Source organism: Elaeis guineensis, chromosome 12, assembly GCF_000442705.2.
Source record: "Elaeis guineensis isolate ETL-2024a chromosome 12, EG11, whole genome shotgun sequence".
Taxonomy (NCBI): Eukaryota; Viridiplantae; Streptophyta; class Magnoliopsida; order Arecales; family Arecaceae; genus Elaeis; species Elaeis guineensis.
Window position 1 is genome coordinate 79,287,924 of NC_026004.2, and position 12,236 is coordinate 79,300,159.

General features: G+C 43.4%; 2 protein-coding genes across 5 annotated transcripts in view; both read right to left on the bottom strand.

The window, feature by feature from the left end:
• Positions 1-12,236, bottom strand: part of LOC105033275 (SH3 domain-containing protein 2) — a 57,084-nt gene that overhangs the window by 43,497 nt on the left and 1,351 nt on the right. The gene's annotated exons all lie outside the window — the stretch shown is intronic.
• LOC140852905 (uncharacterized) lies at positions 4,615-5,616 on the bottom strand. The gene is made up of 2 exons (XM_073246816.1): positions 5,309-5,616; positions 4,615-5,217 (listed from the first exon to the last, which is right to left on the bottom strand). Exons 1-2 carry the CDS (start codon positions 5,399-5,401, stop codon positions 4,615-4,617), a joined length of 696 nt encoding a protein of 231 aa, XP_073102917.1. The 5' UTR covers positions 5,402-5,616.

The window sequence follows — 12,236 nt, forward strand, 5'->3', positions numbered from 1 at the left end:
CTAATCTTTCAGCTCACACACAACCTATGACGGACGTGATCAACATGATTTCGATGGGATCGAGACTCCAGGGGGCAGACGACTCAGGAAGCTCCTCCAAGCATCAGCGGGCAAACGAAGACATCATTTTTTTGGAGGATGATCTACAGAGAGTTCAAACTCCTCACAACAATGTTGTTGTTGTACCAATGATAATAGCCGATTATGATGTAAAACAATGTCTTATTGATAATGAAAGCTTCGATGATGTGATTTTCTACAATTGTTTCTTTCGAATGCGACTTTCTACTGACCAACTGAAACCAGTCAACATTCCTCTAATCAGATTCATTGGCAACTCGATCAAAGTAGAAGGAGAAATAAAACTCCCTGTTACTGTCGAATAACCACCTCGACAATCGATCGTGCACCTCAACTTCCTCGTAGTCCGAATCTCTTCTGTCTACAACGTCATCTTAGGACGATCTGGACTAAATGCGCTCCGAGCAATTGTCTCGACATCTCACTTGCTCGTGCGCTTTCTGACAAGGAAAGGAACTGATGAAATGAAGAGAGATCAACAGTTGGCCCGACAATGTTACTTAACTGTAATCAAAGAAAAAAGATCAACTAAAGCTCTTCCTGTCAACGACGGACTAGATCAAAGAGAAGAAGAAAATCGGGGAGAACCCACAGAGCAACTTATCTCAATACCTCTCAACGATGAAGACCCGACTAAAACCATCCAAGTCAGATCCTCATTAAGCGACGAGCTATGGGAGAAGCTGATAAACTTTCTGAGAAAGAATGCTGATGTTTTCGCCTGATCTGCCTCAGACATACCGGGCATCCCTCCTGAAGTAATTGTCCACCAACTGAATGTCGATGCCAACCACAAGCCGGCGCGATAAAAAAAAGAAATTTCACTCCAGAGCGACAGAAGGCCATCAACGAAGAAGTTGACAAATTGCGGACAGCCAAATTCGTGAGGCAACCTATCCAGATTGGCTCGCAAATGTCGTGATGGTCAAGAAAGCTAATGGCAAATGACGGATATGCATTGACTACACCGACTTAAACAAAGCTTGTCTTAAGGATAGCTTTCCATTTCCACAAGTTGATCAACTAGTCGATGCTACGTCAGGCTATTAGCTATTCAACTTCATAGACGCCTTCTCTGACTACAATCAAATCAGGATGGCACCCGAAGACGAGGAGAAGATAGTGTTTATTACCGACAAGGGCTTATACTGTTACAAGGTCATGCCTTTCGATCTCAAAAATGTCAGAGCTACATATCAGAAGCTGATCAACAAAGTCTTCAAGGACCAGATCAGTCACAACATGGAGATCTACATCGATGATATGCTCGTGAAAAGCACTAAAGCTGCCCTCCATATCGACGACCTGACTGAAGCCTTCGATGCCCTAAGGAGACATCAAATGAAGCTGAACGGGACAAAGTGCGCTTTTGGTGTCACTTCGAAAAAAATTCTCAACTTCATGGTGATAAGACGAGGTATCGAGGCCAATCCCGAGAAGATCAAGGTGGTTCTCTACATGAGGCCTTCGATCTCTCGATGGGATATTCAAAAATTGGCAGGACGTATGGCGTCTTTGAGCCGATTTATCTCCAAGTCCGCAGAACGATACCTCCCCTTCTTCAAAATCCTCAGGCAAATGAAGGACTTCACCTGGATGGAAGAATACCAGAAGGCTTTCGACGACTTGAAGCAGTATCTAGGCTCTCCTCCACTCCTGACGAAGCCAAATATCGACGACGAATTATCCATGTATTTGGTTACGACTCCTGAAGCTATCAGCTCGATGCTGGTCCAAGAGGAAAATAAGATGCAAAATCCCATCTACTAGACAAGTCGGATGCTGTGCAGGGCCGCAACAAGGTATTCTCGGATCGAAAAAGTCGTCTTCACAATTATTACGACTATTCGACGACTACGACCTTACTTCCAAGCCCACTTGACAAAAATTCTGACCGATCTCCCCCTGGAAGCTCTGCTTCAACGATCAGACATCTCGGAAAGAATGGCCAAATGGACGGTCGAACTCAATGAGTTCGACCTTTCTTGTGTTCCACGATCTTCGATAAAAGCTAAGATACTAACTTTGTTGCTGAGTGCATTCCAACCATCGTTAACCAAGTCGAGGACCAACCCCAAGGAGAGACTGTAGAGCCTGCTAGGATTCTACGTGTGGATGGAACTTCAAACGCCCAAGGGTGCGGCACGGGAGTCATTTTAACCAACATTGACAGGATGGTGACTGAGAATGCTCTTCTGTTTGATTTCAAAACTTTTAACAATCAAACCGAGTACGAAACTCTGATAACCGAGCTGAGGATCGCCAAAGACCTCGATGTAAAATGCCTAAGGGTGTTCATTGATTCATAACTAGTCACCGAACAATCCCAAGAGGAATATAAGGCCCGCAATCCCATTCTTTTCAGGTATCTACAAAAGCTCAAATCTCTACAAATGCACTTTGACTATTTTGAGATCTTTCACATCCCCCGCTTGGAGAATGTCCAAGCTGATTTCTTGTCTCGTCTCGCTACCTCTGACTACGGCGAGCTGGAAAAAATCTTCATCGAACAACTTGAGAATCCAAGCATCGACTCCGAAGAGAAAGTTCACCAAATTCAGGTCGGTCACAAACCGAGCTGGATCGATCCGTTCGTCGGAAGTTCACCAAGTTTAGGTCAGTCACGAACTGAGCTGGATCGATCCGTTCGTCGACTACCTGACTAACAGAATCCTGTCGGCTGATCCTATCGAGGTACGCCGGATGAGAAGACTGACGGCCCAATACGTGATCATCGACGATCAACTCTACCGAAGATCGACGTCTTTGCCCCTACTCAAGTGTCTCCAACCTTTCAAAACCGACTATGCTCTTTGGGAGGTACACGAGGGCATTTGTGGTAATCACCTGGAGGGTAAGTCACTATCCTATAAAATCCTTCGGCAAGGATACTATTAACCAACCATGCAGAAAGATGCTATCGATTTAGTGTAGAAGTGCAACAAATGTCAAAGTTTTGCCAATATCCAAAGGCTTCCATCAAGTCACCTCACAGCCATTTCAGCACCATAGTCATTTGATCAATGGGGAGTCGACAAACTTAATCCTTTCCCTCCTGCCAGTGGACAAAGAAGGTTCATTATCGTCGCATCGACTATTTCATCAAGTGGATGGAGGTCGAGCCATTGGCACAAATAACGGAGTAAAAGACCATCGACTTTCTATAAAAATCTATTATCTACCGATTTGGTCTATCCCAAATAGTTATCACCGACAATGGCCGATAATTCAACAATGCCAAGTTTGAAGAGTTCTGTATGAGGTATCATATCATCCACATGCTTACTTCGATTGGACATACGCAATCTAACGAAGAAGCCGAGGCGATCAATTGGATGATTCTACAAGGTCTGAAAACAAGAATTAGTCAGGCCAAAAGAAGTTAGGCCAACGAACTCTACAGTGTCTTATGATCTTACCGAACAACTCGAATCCTGACCGAAAAGACTCCTTTCAAATTGACATTCGGGACCGAAGCCATGATCCCAGTTGAAATCGACCTACCTTCGACTCGAGTAGAGAATTACGACAAATCGACCAATTTGAACAAGTGATGAGCTGATTTGAACTTATTCGACAAAACTCAGAGACAAGCTCAACTAAGGATGGCTTCCTATCAACGAAGAGTAGCTCGATATTGTAACACCCAAGTCAAACCTGAGATCTTCCGAGTAGAAGATCTTGTCTTTAGAAGAGTCGAAGTCTCCAAACCAACCGAACGAGAAAAATTATCTCCGAATTGGGAAGGCCCCTACAAAATCTCGGCAGTTCTACGACCAGAGGCATATAAAATTGAAAACTTGGATGGCACAGAGATTTCTATGGATGTACTACCAGTGAGAATACCTTATCAATAAAAAAAAAAATTCTACGATTCTGTGCCAAACAATTCAAGTACTCGATAATCTATCGAACAAATTGATCGTTTGACACCCGACCAAACTACTATCTCGTCGGCAATATCCGACGAAACATTATTCGACTTACATCCGATTAACGGAATCGAAAAGATCCGACAACCACAAGCATACCAGCTACGGCCCAAGGGCCGCGAGTATATAAGCTATGGTTTGCACGCTGGCCCAAACAAAAAAGTGTGGTTAGTCGGCTTGCTCCCGATTAACCAAGGATCAACCGATCTGAAATAAAATAGAGATATTTTCTCTAGCTGACTAAGTTCTGAATTGACGAAACAATCTACGACGGATGATCTACGACTACGATTCAAATCTGACTAAGTTCCCTACAAAACCGACTACTTGACTTATAAAATTTTTAAGTCTATCTACATGGTTACGAGTTTGCAACTTTCTACTAACTACCTTGACTAGTCTTGCCGACTACTTAGTCATTTTTACAGAAAGACAAGTAAATGGGCAAAGAAAGGAGAGATGCAAACAAACACGAGTACAAGTTGGATATGTGGAAAAGATCATTCCATTGCTGAAAAGGAGTTCATTACGAGAAGAGAAATTCATTACAAAATAGGGGAAAGAAAAGTACAAGGACAAAAAATGGAAAACACTAAGGAGCCTAAGAAGGCGGAGGATGGTCTTCTTCGGCCTCTGCTTTCTTGCCGCTCCTCGACTCTTCCTCCTCTGGGAGCCTGTCGGCTTGTACCTCGCTCAAGTCGAGCTTAGGCTGCAGTCGAAGGATGGCCTTTTTGCAGTCCTCGAACCCGAGCTGGTATGCGTCCGTGGAAGCCTCGGAAAGCTTATCCTCGTACACCTTCGACTCACGAAACTTGGCCAGAGCCCGAGAAGATGCCTCCTGGGCCCGAGTTTCTGTCGCCGACAAATTTTCTTTCAGCTCCTTGGCGGCCTTCTCGACTTCTTGCCGCCTGCCTCTTTCCTTGGTGAGGACACTCTTAACCGACTCCATTTCCTTTTGATAGTCAGCCCTCAATTTTTTGAACTCCTTTTTGTCTTTCTTCTGCTGGGACTCCAAAAACGTTAACTCGATCTCCAACAGAGCGATCTTCTCCCAGCTCTTTTTCTCCTGCTCTTCAGCAATGCAGAGAAGTTTCTCGACAACTTCGGCCCAAGCATGAGCAGTCTGGGCCTTGTCTTCAAGCTGGACGTTAAGTCGTGCAAAGCTGATCAACCCCTCATACAAAATTGTCACATCGTGTATTATCTGCAAAAAAGATCAAAAAAAATGGTTAAGTCATTCACTCGACCAACAACTATTCGAAAAAGAACTATTGAAGAAAAGGTCGAAGACTTACCGACAACAACGACGTGTAGAAATCCGAGAGAATCTTCATGACTGGGCGGGTCTTCCTAACTTCCCAGTCAACGAGCAGCATGACCATCTTCATTAACTCTTCAATGAGTCGACGATCCTAAAGCGCTTGGTCGGTGGCCTTGATGTGCATCCCCAGGGTGGTGGCCTCCTCGAAAGAGGTATATGGACTGTAGTCGGTAGTGAAGGCAGAGGGCATGGGGGCCTTCCCCTTGTCGGCTTCATCCCGACCAGGTGCTCGATCGCCACCCATCCCGACTTGGATCGGAAGAGCAACCGCAATGACTGGCCTGACCGAGGCCTCAACGACGATGACATCATCGTCAACAAGAGTGACTGTGACTCCTGCGACGACTTCGATAGGAGGCATCGATGAAGGAGACCTCGACGATGGTCGGGGTGACGACAGAGGCTGTGTGCTCCTCGGCACCCTAGGAGGAGATCCTTCTCTTAGCTTCTTCAGTGGCCGAGAAAGTCCACCGGCCCGAATGCCGGCTTCTTCCTGATGGCACGTCCGAGGGATTCCATCGAGACCCTCATGCCTACAAAGCAACAGCAGCAAAAACAAATTAGCCTCCAAGGCAAGAAAAGAAAAGAATTACAGAAATCTGCAAGAGGAAATCTACGTAAGTGGCTCGTTGGGCTTATCCCTTCGTCATACAATGATTGCTCCTAAAGAAGCTCCCACTGAGAAGGAACCAGCACGTCGAATAGCTTGTCGTACAGCTCCTGATCTTCCTCCAAGACCACATCATTCTTGTTCGGGGACAAACTGGGTGTGGTCCAGCTCCAGCTAAAGCCCCAGATGTGATCGGCGGCTACATAAAAGAATTTGTTCTTCCATCCATGGATGGAAGAAGGAAGTTCGATGATAAACTGATGTTTAGATCGAGGACTAAAGAACCACCATCCCCATTCTCGAGGATGTTTCTTCAACATAAAAAGAGCCCGGAAGAGAGGGATTTAGGGCTCAAACCGAAAAAGATGGCAAACGATGACAAAAGAAGACAAAATTCTGAAGGAATTGAAGGTGAGCTGGGCAGGAACTATATCATACAAGTCGAGGACATTGGCGAAGAAAGGGTGAAGAGGGAATCGAAGTTCCGAATGAAGGAACTCATAGACGGCAATGTAGCCATCAGTAGGATGAACAATCCGACCTTCTTCGTCGGGCGCCATCAGTCGATACCGACTAGGGATGTGGTAATGACCCCTTAGTTGATCGATTGCAGACTCAGACAACTCGAACCTCTCAACGAGAGGCCCAAAAAGGTTCTCGGGAGCCGGCTGTTCATCCAACTCTACAAGATCTGGATGACTCTGCTAAGAACAACCGACTTTAGGATCATCCCGAGGGACTTCCTCAATCTCCCTCTGAACAGTTGGAGTCCGAAAACCTTGGTCTCCCACAATGTTCTCGTCTCCAAACTCTCGATTAGAGGAAGCCATAAAAAGAAATCAAGACAAAAACCCAAAAAAAAAAAAGATGGAGAAAAACCTCAAGACGATGACCGATGAGGAAGAGGAAGACCGACGACGATGAAGACCGACGAGGAAGGAGAAGGCCGACTGCGATAAAGCCTAAGCCTCAGGGAACCCGAGCTCTCCACTGGGAGGCAAAGGATTAGAGACTGGAGGCAAAAGCATCGAAATCAGAAGTAAAACTAAAGAGGGACAAACCCTTGTTTGTAAACTCCTTCAATAGTCAAGATCGATGTAGAGAATCGTGCCTTCCTCAGAGATCTCGATGCATGGCCATGATCTCAACAGACTATTCTCGTAGCTTTTCGATGCACCACCTTAAGATCGTGCCAAATCAGTTGGATCCACATGATCACAACTCGGGCCAACCGACGACCAACACGTGGATGACTCGGGTACATTAATGAGTTATTGTTCTGCCATCCAATCTTCTATAATTATTACGAAAGATCGCCTCGAGCACCACGGCATTTATTGCCACAACCTATGATGTGACAGAGCCGTCGCACATTCTATGAAACGACAAAGTGACAGTTCGCTCAACGAAATGACAAAGCAACCGGACACAACCTTCGGAACAACATTAAATAAAGAATTGTCGAAAAAAGCGACTCGGATCCACACGGTGTCTAACTTCCTTCATCCGATTAAAGCCACACAATCGGACTCGAAAGTTGGGGGGTAGGTGGTGGGGCAGATCCTCGGTCCTTACCCGACTAACCTTCTTCCCTGCCTCCTGATTGACCAAGCGTGCTGCACCGACCAGATTGCTGTAGCGCAGCCCGACTTGGATCAACGTGTTTTACCCCAATCGGCTCTCCACCGACTGAAATCGACGATACTTGAACGACTAAGGGCAACACACTTAACCAAATCGGCACTAAGCCAACCCGATTCGATGTGCCGCCTACGACAAGATGTAATATTCGATATACGGCCGACTACTTACTCGACGCCCTACCGACCATCGGAATCGACGACTGGGTGGCATCATTCGATGGGCGCCAGTCGAGCAGCTGAACGCCAAACATGGTCGCCATGCTACTCCATCAGGTCACATCAAGTCATGTCACCCAGAAGCCATACCCTGGGCAGCTGGCTGCACGCCATAATGGGAAGCCATGAGGTCATTAATTGTGCCACACACATGGTAAGACCCACCGCCACAACCACCTGCATGCCGAACAAAAGGCACACCCACCGTCAGGGCCATTTAAAGATGCCCCATGCGGTTCCGTACGATGAAACACGATCAGAATGACCCCCTGTCCTTCCACCCTTGATCTTACTCCCTTTATAAATAGAGGTAAGAAAGGACCACCGACAGATATGCACAAAAACATAAAGCCAAAACTCTACCTCTCTCACTCCTCTATCTATTGAGTTAGAAACTGACTTGAGCATCGGAGGATCCTTGTCGGAGCAACCTTCGGCGAGAACTTACCTTGCAGATCCCGTTGCCGCTTCCAGACACCGCCGATCGGTCTTTTCGCCCAGTTCCCATTGATCCGACCTCTGTCTAGTTTTCAGTTCAACAGATTGTGAGCCCTCACTCTTGTCTTCAGCCCTCTCGACCGTGCCCTTTCTCCGACAAGCGAGCATCGTCTCCCGACTTCCCGCCGTCCGGTACTTAGACGCGGCGATTCGGCTCTCGACCGACTATCCCATCGGAGACAGGCCGCAACACTAATGAAAAATCATTCTGAGTTATTTTCTATTTTCCAACAATTTTGTATTGAAATTCGAACACAATTTAGTATTTCTATTCGTATCTTATGCAGTGATAATGCACATGAATATTTTTCTGTCCCTTTTCAAACTTTTATTACTTCACAGGGCATCCTTCACCAATCGTCATGTGTCCATACTCAGCAAAAAGGGATTGTTGAGCGCAAAAATCATCATTTAATTGAGACTGCCTGCACTTTATTGCTTCATACTCATGTTCCACTTCATTTTTAGGGTGATGCTGTACTTACTGCCTATTATTTAATTAACGCATGCCAGCTTCAATATTACAGAATCAAATTTCCCATTCTCTTCTATTTTCTAATCAATCCCTTTATCCTCTTCCCCTTCATATTTTTGGTTGCACATGTTTTGTTCACAATCAAACCTATGGACAAGACAAACTTTCTACTAAAGCTTTTAAATGCATATTTTTGGGCTACTCGACTTCAAAAAGGATACAGGTGTTATTCTTTGGACACCAACCACTATTGCACCTCCGCAAATGTCACCTTTTTTGAGAAATCCCCCTTCTCTTCTCTCATTGTGGAGCGCACTGCCATATCTGAGGTTCTTCCAATCTCCTACCTTAGACCTCTTTCTGATCCTAAACTTGTTGTCTCTTCAGTACCTCCTCTTCAGACGTATCATCGACAATCTCAACCTGGCCCTCCTGTCGGCCCTGCAGATGTTCCTGATGACTCACATCCTGCTCCAGCATCTATCTCAACCACAGACCTATCTTCTCTTGTCGATAGTTCGTCCATTGCTCTTAGAAAAGGTACTCACTCTACTTGTAATCCCTATCCCATTTATAGGTTTTTGAGTTACCATCGTTTATCTCCACCCTATTATGCCTTTGTATCCTCCTTGTCTTCTGTTTCTATTCCCAAGACAACCAGTGATGCTTTATCCCTCCAAGGTGACGCCAAGTTATGATTGATGAAATGGCAGCTTTACATTCTAGTGGCACTTGGGAACTGATTCCTTTTCCTCTTGAGAAATCTATTGTTAACTGTCATTGGGTTTACACTATTCAAGTTGGTCCTGATGGTCAACTTGATCACCTTAAGGCTCGTCTGGTTACTAAAGGTTATACTCAGATTTTTGGATTGGACTATGATGACACTTTCTCTCCAGTAGCCAAAATTGCTTCTATTCGTTTATTTTTGTCTATGACCGCTATGCACCACTGGCCTCTTTATCAACTGGACATTAAAAATGTCTTCCTTCATAGAGAGCTCGAGGAAGAAGTGTACATAGAGCAACCACCTAACTTTGTTGCTCAAAGGGAGTCTGGATCAGTATGCAGGCTTCGTCACTCTCTCTATGGGTTGAAATAGTCTCCACGAGCTTAGTTTGGAAGATTTAGTGAGTTTGGTATGATTCGTAGTGAGGCCGATCACTCTGTTTTCTATCGCTATACCTCACATGATTGCTGTATTTATTTGGTGTTTATGTGGATGATATAGTTATCACAAGCAGCGACCAAATTGGTGTCCATCAGTTGAAACGTCTCTTCAATCACTTTCAAACCAAAGATTTGGCCAAACTCAAACCTTTTCTGGGAATTAAGGTGGCCCAATTTAGTTCTGGTTTTGCTATCTCATAAAGAAAGTATGCGTTAGACATATTGGAAGAAACAAGCGTGTTGAACTGTAAGTCCATTAATACCCCAATGGATCCGAATGTTAAACTTCTTCTAGGATAGGGAAAGACTTTGTCATACCCTAGTAGATACCAAAGACTTATTGGGAAACTAAACTACCTCACGATAACTCGGCCGGACATTTTCTTTGCTGTGAGTATAGTTAGTCAATTTTTGCAGTCTCTTTGTGACAGTCATTGGGATGCCGTGATTCACATCCTCAGATACATCAAAGGAGCATCGGCCAAGCATTATTATATGACAACGGACATACTCAGGTAATTAGTTACACTGATGCTGATTGGACAAGATCTCCTTCTGATAGACATTCTACTTCAGGATACTGTGTTCTTATTGGAGGCAACTTAATATACTAGAAGAGTAAGAAAGAGGATGTTGTTGCTAGGTCAAGTACAGAGGCTGAGTATCGAGCCATGGTAATGGCAACCTATGAGCTTACATGGTTAAAGCAATTAATTCAAGAATCAAAATTTGACAAAATAGATCCAATGAAACTGATTTGTGATAATCAAGCTACATTACATATCACCTTCAATCCAATTTTTCATGAGAGAATTAAACACATAGAAGTCGATTGTCCCTTTATTAGAGAAAAGATTCTTTCATGAAGTATTGCTACTGATTTTGTTAACTCAAATGACCAACTAGCAGATATATTCATTAAATCTCTCAGAAGTCCTCAAATCAGCTATATATGTAACAAGCTTGGTGCATATGACATATATGCTCCAACTTGAGGGGGAATATTGGAATACTGTTATATTTGGAAAGTTATATCTAGAAAGCATAACAATTCCTCCTTTGGATATTTGGAGTATGACAATTCCTTCATAGGAAAGTATATCAATTCCTCCATCAACTCCACCATCCTTAATTTTGTATCATTTAAATTTCTTCTTTATTTGTTTTCGACAATCATGAGATTGTATCTTTTCTTTATTTGTTTCCCACAATTATGAGATTTTGGTAGATCTTGGTGTATTATATATATTTGTAAACGAATGCAATAGATGAACAAACTTCATCATTTACCATTTAACACTTTATTATGATTTTAACATGAATAAGTTTTTTTGCCTTCAATTGCATGGATATGTGAAGTGTTATTCTGCATTCATAAGGTAAGTTTGTGTTTAAAGGGCAAAAGTCGTAACGAATAAACTAGAAATCAAGATCAACAACCTGGTCTGGCCGGTGTGCAATGGATGTATTGTGCCAAACTGACAAAGAAGTAGGAAATGGGAAGGAATTGGTACATGTTGCTACTAAAAATCGGTTCATCCTTGTCTATATGGCTCAATTCAGAACAACATTTGATGATTCCGCTTCGTATTTGTCAATATCGAGTCAAAAAAGCAGCCTAACTTATTTTTGTTGCTATTTTCCATTTGAACAAGGGAAAGAGAGTGAAGGATGCTTAGAGAGCTCAAATCTAGCTAATTCAATACAGATCTGGCCAATTGTAAGCCTAGAAGAGGTAAGGATCATGATAAAATGCCCAAACCTGTTGACTTTTTTTTTCCATGTCAAAATGGTCAAAATCACCAAATTCAAAAGAAATTTTGCCAACTCAAAGAATAAGCATGCAAATTGTTCAATCTGTTGCATTTCTGGACCACAAACAAACCCTAGCTCTAATAGCAACAATAAACAACATGAAAACAACAGAATAACATGAAAACACCTAAAAGAAAACAAAAGCATCGTGGCATTAATATCAGTACCATAAATTCAATCTATTATATTTCTGAACTATAAAATAATCTTAACCCTAATAGAAACTAAAGAAACATCATAAAAACAAAAAGAAAGAAAAGGAATATTGGGTACCAATATCCATACAACAGCATGCTGGTACCATACCAACCAAATGTCTGATTGGTTTTCATACCAATATCAATACTCTAATCCTTGATAAAGATAAGGAACAAAGCATTTGAAGGGAAAGGTGGATGATAAGTTTTGTATTTGTCCACCTACGGAAGGAGTTTAGATATAAAAGGGTAAGTGTGCATGGAGTGAGAATATCTAA

Bases quoted from the DNA above. Each gene is read 5' to 3' on its own strand.
- LOC140852905 (XM_073246816.1), bottom strand. From the start codon at position 5,401: ATGAAGATGGTCATGCTGCTCGTTGACTGGGAAGTTAGGAAGACCCGC. The intron at 5,218-5,308 runs GTAAGTCTTCGA...TCTTTTTTGCAG, and splicing joins TCTACACGTCGTTGTTGTCG to ATAATACACGATGTGACAAT.